This window comes from Ixodes scapularis, unplaced genomic scaffold, assembly GCF_016920785.2.
Source record: "Ixodes scapularis isolate PalLabHiFi unplaced genomic scaffold, ASM1692078v2 PGA_scaffold8__174_contigs__length_109621045, whole genome shotgun sequence".
In the NCBI taxonomy this organism is placed as follows: Eukaryota; Metazoa; Arthropoda; class Arachnida; order Ixodida; family Ixodidae; genus Ixodes; species Ixodes scapularis.
This window is the reverse complement of record NW_024609883.1, coordinates 66,639,202-66,650,946: the sequence shown is the minus strand read 5'-3', so window position 1 is coordinate 66,650,946 and position 11,745 is coordinate 66,639,202. Positions and strand designations below refer to the sequence as shown.

General features: G+C 46.5%; 1 protein-coding gene across 4 annotated transcripts; it reads right to left on the bottom strand.

Moving 5' to 3' along the window:
* Positions 1-1,936: 1,936 nt before the first annotated feature.
* LOC115329771 (transposon Tf2-1 polyprotein) lies at positions 1,937-6,070 on the bottom strand. 4 transcript variants are annotated; one of them, XM_042286895.1, is made up of 2 exons: positions 3,212-6,070; positions 1,937-2,374 (listed from the first exon to the last, which is right to left on the bottom strand). In XM_042286895.1, exons 1-2 carry the CDS (start codon positions 5,847-5,849, stop codon positions 1,980-1,982), a joined length of 3,033 nt encoding a protein of 1,010 aa, XP_042142829.1. In that variant the 5' UTR covers positions 5,850-6,070; the 3' UTR covers positions 1,937-1,979. The 4 variants fall into 4 exon arrangements, with proteins under 4 accessions (XP_042142829.1, XP_040069342.2, XP_042142830.1 ...); XM_040213408.3 differs by having other exon boundaries at positions 1,937-2,245; XM_042286896.1 differs by having other exon boundaries at positions 2,099-2,245; positions 3,208-6,070.
* Between the last annotated feature and the right edge of the window lie 5,675 nt (positions 6,071-11,745).

Sequence of the window (11,745 nt, the reverse complement as noted above, 5' to 3'; positions counted from 1 at the left end):
TTTGTCCAATAAACATGCCAGAGCTTAAATTATATAAGGTGTATATCAGACTGATATGTGTCCTTATATAATCTTAAAATTTTTTCCTATGCTTATTGCACACATTCATATAATTTTTTAGGGATGTTTTTTTCTCTGGGCATGATCAAACGGTTCTTACAAGATACATTTAACGTCACTCGGAGTAGCATGTGTTACCCTATACTAGCAGAAGGCCTCTGTTTGTATACAAACCCAAACAAACGATTGATTGATTGATTGACTGAAGTCAACGAAAAGGGTTCCATCACACTCTTAGCTAAGTGATGAGTGAGTGAACCAACGCCGCCTATAGGGGAAGGCGTGTTCCGTACCGCGTATTGAATGTCTGTATACCTTATTGATTTTGCGCCCTCCCCCCGATAGCAGACGGGAATATTATGATGGAGCACCGCGTTCCCTCCCCGTCCTCCTAGCGGCTGAAACGTTCACTAAAGTTAGGGAAGGTTATGGACACGTTTTTTTTTTTCTTCACTGTTTTTATCCCCCGGAGGGGCGGTGGGGGAGGGGGGGGGGGGGGAGTGTTTCCACTGTATCATGAATAACTGATGTCATCAGTTTCCAACCCCCTACCCTCCCCTCAACCTCCCCCTTGATGGCAGACAAGAGACACGTGGCACGCCAAAATGAAATCAACCGTTCCTTCTTTCCAACAAGCTACGAAAAAAAAAAAAAAAAAAGAGAATGTAAGAGGGCAAGAGGGGAATTGTAAGATGGAAAGAGAAGGTGGAGGAGAGAGGATCTGGTCGAAATTCTGGATTTATTATTCAAGACCCGAGACTATAGCGTCGTGGTTTGAAGCAGCGACGAATGCGAGCTAGTCGGGCTTCATGAAACTTTCATTATTTTTTCTTATTCTATAATGTAAGTTAACTCTGCCCCTTTTTTTTATTTCGAATAAAGCAAACTTCGTGTTAATGTTCTTTCTTCTTCTTTTTTTTTTCCCCCGACGGGAGGGATTAGGGAGACGGCGAGGCGGGGTTGTGGATGACAGTTCGTCTTTTGGATTGGCTGCAGGCTGACTCTTTTTTTTAATTTTTTTTTTCATCGATATAGTTGGTGTATATCCCACGTGAAAAATGTCGAACCCCGATTTATTCCTTTCCAATTTCGAATTTAGACCCGCAGTTTTTATTCATTATAGGATTTGGGACTTCGATCGTTCTATAACGAACTCAAGGGGACAGGTTAAAGACACTAAGTGTGCAGATTTACGGGTCAGCGACGTTTAAGCCACCCTGCTCATACGTCCCAGAAAAGACACTGTGTTGGTTGCAAACATGGCGACGGAGGTGTCTGCCGACACGTGTCCTCAAGCACTTTCGAAATATGCACATTATGCATATTGGCCCTTCAATCAGAGCCAATCAGAGCTCAGCGTCTTTATGACGTCACCGCAGCTTTGCCGCAAGAAGCGGACGACTGGCTCTGCGCATCCATAGTGCGTCGAACGCACATGCGGACAGTTTTCGTATGACCGATGTCACAGGACCGCCAAGGAATAACGCCCCAAACAGTGTTTTCAGACTGTCTATTGTGTCACGTTTGTTGGCAGTGTGACCGCGGTTTTAGGGAACATTAGTCCTTGTAGACAGGTACGACTTGCTCGCCAGAACGGCTGGAAAACGGAGAGCTTTATACTTCGTTTTAGCTCGAGTCCGGATGTAGACCGTTTTGAGGAGGGAACCTGGCACTGTGGAATTATGGTGGGGAAGGGGGGGGGGGGGGGGGGGCGGGCATAGGTTGAATACTGTTACGACGCCGCAAGAACGTGACGATAGCGGCTGGTAATCAACGTTTATTCGTGCGCAGCTTGCGCTTTATATGGTAGACAGGCAAGGAGAAGGCGAGAGGGAAAGGGAGAGAGAAGGTGGAAGATGAGATGACAAGCGCCACTGTGCTTGTGGCGGCGTAGCCGATCTGCAACAGTCTTCTCCCTCCTAGGGGGAAAACCGCACTGGGGCTCTCCTGGTTCGAGTCGGTCGCTGCAGGCCTGGCGCTGCCTCCGGCGGCGGGAGACGTGACGGACTGGAAGCACTTTCCGGTGGACTTTCGGGAAGCCGGGGCTTGACTTGATCGAGGTGTCTGTGAAGGACGTCTCCCTCGTTGCCGTCGGCGGTGACCATGCGTGCGCCGTCCGTGGACTGTACTCTAGCTGGTGTCCACAGTTCACCTCTTCCAAAATTTCGCACCCATACTGGTTCCCCTGTGTGGACAGGATTGTTGGTATAAGTGTCGTTCCGATCGTTGACTCGTGATGGTGGGGGTACGACCGCATTATCTAGCCTTGAGCGCAGCTCGTATCCCATTAGCAGCATGGCCGGGGTCTTGCCACCTGCGGAAGGTGTCCGACGGTACTGATGCAGCACCCTTGCTAGACGAGTCTGCAGCGACCCTTGCTTGTTTTTTTTAAGTCCCTGTTTCACTGTACGGACGGCGCGCTCCGCCAGCCCATTAGACTGGGGGTGGTAAGGTGCCGTACGAAGGTGAACGATGTTATTGAGCCGCAGAAACTTTCCAAACTCTTCACATGTAAACTGTGGGCCATTGTCAGATACAATGGTTTCTGGCAACCCGAAGGTGCTAAATACCGTTCGCAACGCCTCAACCGTAGAAACCCCATTGGCACTTTTTATGGGCACCGCCTCAATCCACTTCGTGTGTGAATCTACCACAACTAACAACATAAAACCATCCACTGGTCCCGCAAAATCGATGTGCAATCTGGACCAGCGTCGCCCCGTCTCCGGCCACGGAACAGGTGTTTGTCTAGGTGGCATCGGTGCGGCCTGCACACAAATATGGCACGTCTTTACGAGTCGCTCAATATCTTGGTCAATGCACGGGTACCACAGCATTGAGCGAGCTAGCGTCTTCATGGAGCCCATTCCCTGATGCGTATCATGCAGTAGTCGTAGCATTGCTGGTCTGGCAACTTGCGGCACAACCACGCGATGGCCCCAATACAAAAGCCCATGGCTAACAGTCATCTCGTCTCTCCTGTCAAAGTAGGGTTTTAAATGGCTGTCCTCTAGTGCTAGACGAGAGGGCCAGCCTTCCTGTACCCACTTCCGCACCTTTGCGAAACCATCATCTTCCGCCGTCAAAACGGCCAACTGCTTAGCCGACAAGGCGCCATCGTTGAGGCTTTCAGTGAGGAGAACATACTCACAGCCATCCACGTCTTCCGCCGATTCAGGGGGTGCTGATCCAGACGCTGGAAGCCGGCTGAGTGCGTCGGCCGGAATATTGGCTTTGCCGTCCTTGTGCTGGATGACGTAGTTGTAGGCCCCCAGCAGCAGAGCCCACCGTTGGATCCGCCCCGCGGCCATCGCCGGTACGGCCTTATCAGGATGAAACAACCCCAACAAGGGTTTATGGTCAGTCGCGAGCGTGAAACACCTTCCCAAGAGGTATGTTCGGAATTTCGACACACCGAACACCAAAGCGAGGGCCTCCCGCTCTAACTGTGAATAATTCCGCTCGGCGGCTGTGAGTGTGCGAGAGCGGAACCCTATGGGGCGCAGGACCTCCTGGCCAACATCGTGAGACAGTACGGCGCCAATGCCCAATGGTGACGCGTCACACTCAAGAATTAACGGCTTGTCTGGGTCAAAATGCGCCAAGAAGTCAGCTTTTTTGAGTTGGGTCTTCGCCTCGCTAAACGCGCGTTGCTGTCTGGGTCCCCATTCCCACTTTGCCTCCGCGCGGAGAAGCTCGTACAACGGCGCCATGATCGAGGACGCGTTCTTGAGGAACTTGTGGTAGTAAGTCACCAGCCCTGCAAAGGACCTTACTTCGGCTACTGTTCGGGGCGCCTTAACTTGGAGGATTGCATCTATGTTTTCTGTCTTAGGTTGCACCCCTAGATTGCTAATTCGGTGCCCCAAAAAGTCCACCTCGGTCTGTCGAAACTTGGACTTCCCTGGATGCACCCGTACCCCCGACTCACGAAATCTTTGCAATACTTTCCTAAGTAGGGTGCAGTCATTACGTTTCTCAGCGATAATGACGTCATCCAGATAGACCTGGACTCCCGATAGGCCTTGAAGAATCGACTCCATACGCCGCTGGAACAACGCTGGTGCTGACGCGATGCCGAATGGCAGACGAGTAAAACAGAATAGCCCTTTCTGCGTATTCACGGTCGTGAGTAGCATAGATGCCTTATCTAACGGGAGCTGATTGTACGCGTCGCGTAAGTCGATCGTAGTAAAAACTTCGCCTCCGTTCAGCGTTGCAAGAATATCTTCCACTCGCGGAAGCGGATACTGTTCAGTCCGACATGCTTGATTAACCGTGATCTTGAAATCTCCGCAAAGGCGTATGCTACCATTACGCTTTACTACCGGCACAACAGGCGCTGCCCAATCGGAATGGGGAATTGGGATAATAACGCCCGTTTCCACTAACCGGTCAATTTCTGCCTCTACCTTTGAGCGTAAGGCGTACGGCACTTGACGTGCTTTACAAAACTTCGGAGCTGCGTCCGCTCGAGGCTGAAGGTGGACTGGCGGCCCCTGAATGAGGCCCAGCCCTGGCTCGAACACTTCCGCGAATTCGTCTAGCAACCCCTTGAGATTGACCTTGTCCACGAAACTGGAGGCCGAAGGCTCACCTTCTGTTGCTACGCTGAGTACCGGCATCTCCAGCAGGTCGAATGCGTGTATGAGGTCGCGTCCACACAGGTTGGGGCCGGAGCAGCCCAGGACAGTCAGTGTTCCTTCCCTGGCTTGGTCTCCCAAGGCCACCTTGAGCTTCAGCTGCCCGCGCACTGGTAGTTTTCCGAGGAAACAAGTCAACTTCAGAGGAGAATCCTGGAGGCTCGGCCACGCAGCTTTGTGCCGCATGTAGGTAGGCCACGTGATGACCGACACCGGAGACCCCGTATCGAGTTGCATGTTGACAGGCACGCCCCCCCAGTCGAAGGTACCCGCAATAGGCTGAGTGGTCTCGATGTGCCCGACGTGTTCCATTGACGCCCCCAACATGAACAGGCCCTCTGTTCTGGTATCCCACTCTTGTTCATCCCGCGGGGCCAGTGCATTGACGTGCTGTTGGGTTGGCCTTGTTGACGCGGTGACTGGTCTGTCGGCGCGACGGAAACAAGCCTTGGCGATATGACCTCGTTGGCGGCAGTTGTAGCATTGCGCTGACCGAAAACGGCACGCGTCTGGCTGGTGTCCCCCTCTGCCACACCTGGAACACGGCGACTCAGTCTCCCGCCATTTCTGCCTTGCCGTCCTGCTTCCCACGGCGTGCACGCCCCCATCCTCTGTCGTGGCGCGTTGCATTTCCTTTACATTTTCTTCCGCCATTTCTGCTGCTACGGCGACTTCCTCGGCTTCGGTTCTCGTCAAGAACGGCTTAGCCAAAAGTTGCCGACGCACCGTTGAATTTTGGAGGCCGCAGACTATCCGATCCTTCAGCATCCGGTCCAATGTGTCCCCGAAGTTGCACGTGTCTGCTATTTGTCGGATGGCCACAACGAAGTCTCTTACCGGTTCCCCCGGCAGCTGGTTGCGGGAGAAGAACTTATACGACTGGGCCGTTTCGTTCAGTTTTGGCGAGAAATGTTGCTGCAGAAGGCTGACCACTTCGCTGTACGGAAGCTCATTTACCTTTGCTGGAGCACAGCGTCCGCTGATGACGTCCACGGTGTTGGTACTCAGCGCTGCGACGAGTAAGGCGCGTTTCTTCTTCCCGTCTGTCACCCCGTTGCCTTCGAAGAACGCCTCCAGACGGATTTGGTAAGCGGGCCATTTGTCAACGGCCTCGTCGAACTGCGGCGGAACTGCATAGCTGACCATGTCTGCCGACAGAGCAGCGGAAGATATACTATCGCATCGTCGTCGCCACTGTTACGACGCCGCAAGAACGTGACGATAGCGGCTGGTAATCAACGTTTATTCGTGCGCAGCTTGCGCTTTATATGGTAGACAGGCAAGGGGAAGGCGAGAGGGAAAGGGAGAGAGAAGGTGGAAGATAAGATGACAAGCGCCACTGTGCTTGTGGCGGCGTAGCCGATCTGCAACAGAATACGAGTGCTAGGTGTGGTCACCGTTTGGCTGGAACCCTCGTTCGATTGGTGCTTCACTGGATCAATACGAGCCCCGGCCGAACGTCTCTACGTCAGAAACACCAACAAATTAGGGAATTGTAGTAGAGCGTTTCCGCAACCCGCTAAGCACCCGGATAGCGCTCCGTAATCCGCCACAAGACCTTGTACTATGCAGACAAAGCTGGCGGCGCGCATGCGCAGCTGCGGCGTTTTCTTCGGGGATACCGAAGCGGGGAAAAAAAACGATCTACTACAACTCCCTATTATCCGTGTTACTGTTGTCCCCGTTGTTTTAGTTCTGTGCATTACCGCTTAGGGGCGTGACGGTTGAATGTTCTCCCCAATGTTGCTTGACAGCGTTTGGACTTTCGAAGTAAGTTCGTCGCATTTGATGCAGTGGGAAGCTTACATACACGTGTGTCTGAATCGACGAGTGCTCAAGTTGAAAATTATGCGCTTTCCAAATCGGACAGTTTCAGACGAGGCTTGATACTTTGAACGGAACCATTTGTTACGCAGATTTCCAATCAATTCGAAATATAAAAATAAGAATAAACTGTATCAGGCGACTTAAGATGACCTATTATTAGACACGGTATACAAAACTTAACGTCATATGCAGCTCGGCAGTTACCAAAAACTGCTCTTTTATTCCCTCATTTTCGTAACGGCAAGGAAGTTCTTCTGTGTGTGTGTGTGTGTCGGAGCGTCGCGCTTATTTAATAATAATAGCGTTACACTTAAGTAAAGTGTTAAAATCGTTAGACGTTCAGACAGCGCGTCAAGCCAAGTTACTCACTTTTCATGATGAAGAAATTCGTTCAAAATATAATACTTTACTGAAACTATTACTTAAAAAAAAAAAAGATGAAAAAGAAAGAACAAGTTTTATTACAAGGAAAGAGCATCGAAATGCTACACTCTCTTTACTCAATGTAGTTAGAGTCACTAAATATAAGGTTCAAGGGTAAGGACATTTCAGCCATCTTTGTGCTTAAAATCATAGTTGCCAGTTATCGCTTAAAACCATAGTTGCCAGTTATGGCTGACCAACTACACGCTGTCTAAATATCCATACAGCCCCTAATTATTAAAATTGGCGGTCGCCATTGCTTGGACGCGAAGCGCGTGATTGGATCCGAGATCCGACTAGCGCTCAATTCCGCTGACTGGCCTACATTGACACCCGCGACGCTCCTTATGGTACCTTATTTTGACGTATGTTCGCCCCATTAACCTTTAGTTTTCTCCACTTATCAGCAGAAACGTTCTACTTCTCATTCGTGACAATATTTTTTTTTTCTTTTACGATTAAATCTCTCTGAGTGTTGGTTAACACACTCCAGGTGCCAGTGAGTTTGTAATTAGGGCACTAAAGTCAACCAAACAGTCCGGGTAGCTTTCGGTCAAAGGAGTTACCTCGTGGTTCTAACAAATGATTCGTTATCTCATACCCGGTTATAAAAGGAAATGCCATGAATTCTTTTATTCTGACTCTTGACCTACTTGTTTACATCGAGCGTTGAACCTGTCGGGCTAAAATCAACACAATATATAAAACAGATGGTTTAGGCAGGCTAGTGGACACTACAGATGTGGAAGGTTTCTTAAGCAGCCTATGTTTACTCACGCAGATGCGAAGGTTGCAGCTCACAATAAACATAGCTTAGCTGATATCAATGCGTACAGCAAGTCGTCTGCTTCTTAAAAGGATAAAAGGATAGTGGGTAGACCTCAATGCTACATGCCTTGAGGTCTACCCACTATTTTTTTTTTTTTTTTAATCAGAAACTAAGAGTTAGGCGTTCTGACATCATCGCAACCTCTGTGAAACAAGCACTCGCGCTCCGCATAGGAAGGAAACACCCATGAAACGAGGACGGTAATGAAGTTTTTCAAACCTCTCCCCTCGTGAATGATTTATGAAATAGATATAGTAAAACTAAGACCATAGAAAATCGAAGCGCGGTCTGTGTCCAAAACTACTCATAAAGAAAACAACGAACAGATACTAATCGACACTTACTCTCGGCGCAAGGCTTTTACCATCTCCCACGAGGGAGATGCAGAGAAGCCGACGTGGAAGACTAAACACCTTCGAACTAAATATGCGTCTAAGAACGAAGTAAACACACGTAATTTGAGCAGTCCAAGAGCAAAAGTAGCGAGGAATACCACGACTGCCGCACGTTCGGTCGGCCGGCCTAGCGCAGCCGATCGTCTGCAAACCGTTGCCCCGGCAACCGCGTACCCAGCGGCCACACCCGTCGCCATGAGAACGGGGGACGCCTCTCACTGTTGATTGGCTGTCGTCGGCTGTCGTCCGCGTTGTCCGCGCGCGCGATCGTCGCCCGCTTTCGGTTTTTCTTTGGTTTCGTTTTCGGCTGCTGTCGTCTGCTTCGGAGGAGGGTTCCCGGTCACAATGGCAAATGGCGTTCTTTTTCATCCCCGTCGTCGTCCCCCCCTTCTTTGGCTCGGCTCGGCTCGGTTCATTGGATTCTGGATTTTTGAGTCGTGGGGTTCTTCGACGCCATTGGTTCCTCCCGCATCTTGATGGCCCCAGTGGATTTTTTTGAGCGATTCACAGGTATGCTTCTGAATTTGTCAGTTTCAGTCGCCATTTTGGAAAGTAATCCCGTTTGAATGTGTGAGCCCGAAGAAGTGCATCACGTCCTCAATCTGTCAGGTGTTTAAAGGAATGGCTTGAGCGCCAGCGTTGGCTCAGTCGTTAGGCACTGAGCCTATCAGTTCTGTATTTTGTACTGTCTAGGGTTGGGTTCTACGGCTACATTTTGTACCGCGTTAGTGAAATCAAACACGGTCGTGCAAAGCCCCCGGTTGACATTCAAAAGAACATAAAACACGAGTAAAACCCTACCGTAGTCGTGCGGGTATAGCAAATCATAAACCATTGTGGCTCGTCACTGTACAGCGACAGCTGATTGGAACGTTGCGCTAGGTTGACGAAGAAATGAACGTTTAATCAGTATACGGCATGCACCAAAGTCCCTTACTGCGAAATCTAGCCCACTTCACCTTCCAGTGTTCAAAGGCGCGTAGATTGTTGTTTTCCTCGGGATTAGGAAACGAACCCTATGAAGATTTACCAGCAGCCAAATGTGCACGTAAAATATAAAATAAGTCGCGGGAATACATTATGTCATCGTACAACTGAGCAGAAATTGTTGTCTATTACACCAGGATTTTATATCGGAAGCGCGAATTCGTCCACATACCTTATTTTCTTATTCTGCATTCTAAGATTTTTCTTAGTTTTTACTTCTTTTTTTTATTATTCTAACTGAGTCTCTCACCCGTCCGCTTAAAGAAACGAAGCACCAGAGAAAAAAAAAAGTGAGACATAAAATGATTCTGCGAAATACTTGCACCGAGGAAACTTTTAACACGTCATTATTGAAAATTCTCATTTGTATGAGAAATTTCTGTGTCCAATAAACACATATGAATCATACAAGATATATGAGAACATATAAAAACCATATAAGAAATATATAAGAACTATATAAGAGATATAAGAACATACAAGCGCCATATAATAAACTTGTAAGAAGATTCTCATAAGTTTCTTATATGGTTCTTATATATCTTTTATAGTTCTTATATAGGTCTTATATGTTTCTTATTTGTTCTTATATATCATGTATGATTCATATGTGTTTATTGGACACAAGAAATTTCTTATACAAATGACTTTTTCACTAGGGGTACGTTGTCTCCCGCTTTTGTGAATACGCTAGCTCTCTTCAACACAACTGAAATCCGAAGGTTGTACTCTACACATGGTCACGGTTTATCATTTCGTAGTAATGACTTGTGCTTTCGGGAGAAACAGAAGTTGACCACCACTTCGAAACGTTTTTTTTTTTGTTTTCGACATTAATAAAATGCGTGACTTTCGCAAAAAAAAAAAAGAGAAAAGTTGTTAATTTTTTTATTCATAGATCAGTTTTTAGCGTCCTTTGTGCTGCCCCCCACCCCTCTTTTTTCTAACTTATACTCAAACATATTCAAAGAGGACAAAAAAAAAAAGAAAAAAGGCGAGGAGCTTAAGCGTATTGACTTCGGCTTATATTTTATTTACTTCAGAGTGTTTTTTTTTGTCGACCTCATTTCTCTGCCCGCGTTAATAGAAGGAAGCTTGGGCAGTGTGTGGGCGTTGTCTCCTAATTTTTCTCCAGGCCTGAGGCACTTATTTGGCCGGACCCTGAAGGATGATTACGTGGACGCTTTGATTAATTTCTATCGCGTGAGCCTGATACGCTGATTTCTTCTTTACTACTTTTTTTTTAAAATTTCTTTCTACATATATATATATATATATATATATATATATATATATATATATATATATAAAGCTTGAACGGTGAGGCACATCGTATATTTATGAGTCAAACTGGTCGATGGTTAGTTTGGGACCCGCTGGCATGGAAATATAATACGCTGCTCCAATCAACGGTGGTCTCCCTCTCAGGAGAGTGATTATAATGACAATAATAATGTAAAAAAAGTGGAATGAAGAACGATGATTGACAGGAATTCACGAAATAATAAATTTTTCTCGTTAGCGCCCCCCCCCCCCCCTTTCTCTCCCTTTCCTTATTGGCTTTGGCACGAAAAAGTTTTGGGGTCCTTTTGGACCTCCGGAATATCTACCATTGTGGCACAAAGACAGCAAAAATACCTTAATATTTAAATTAAATTGCATTACCAATTACTTTGCCTGATACTGCTAAACTGTAACTAAATTACGTTTTCAATTACCACTGCAAAATAGTGACTGAGTACAATAAAAACAAAATAGTTCGCACAGTCGTGACGCTACTTTTAAATTACTTTTCATCTTCTTATAGAAAAGAAGCGATTAATAGTTTCTTGCTCGATACAATTTAATTTACAACATAAATACTTCACATACATAAGTCGCTGTTTCAGATCTGCGGGGAAGGAGTGGCAAGTTAGGAATTTCCCGAAATGTTTTTGGGAAATTTCACGGACCTAGATTGTTCATTTCTTAATTCTGTATGTTGATTTAGGACGGGTAGGGTACATATACGCTTAATGCAAGTTTTATATAATATATAATAACCAAAATGCAGGACGCATATGGTGCCCACTCCTTTGGTCGTTAAATAAATACGTTTCATAGCGAAAGAATATCATATTTAAATGTTTGATACAATTAATTATAATAAAATTACTACGATTTAAATCGCTGTAACTAGAAGATAATTATTCTTTTCCACTAGGTGCCTATAATTAAACATGGCAGATCGATTGATCAATTCGTCCGATCACTGATAACAGTGCACAAGAAAGAAACACTGTAAATTTAAAGCACAGTTTAATTAACAACTTTTTATTGGTAATAATCCTTGTCAGACTAGAACAAAAAGAACTCAATTTTAAAATTAGAAAGTTTCATTTGCTCTTTTTATTCTGCGTTCTGACTCTTTTGCAGGGCGAAGAAAAAAAATCAAGATGATTTAAATCTTTATTTAAATGACTTATATTGTGATTTAAATCGGACCACTTTGAGTATGATGATTTAAATCAACCATTTTCCGCAAAAAAAAAATCAACAAAATAATTTGTTTTTAATTTTATTTACCGTTTATGAATCGTCT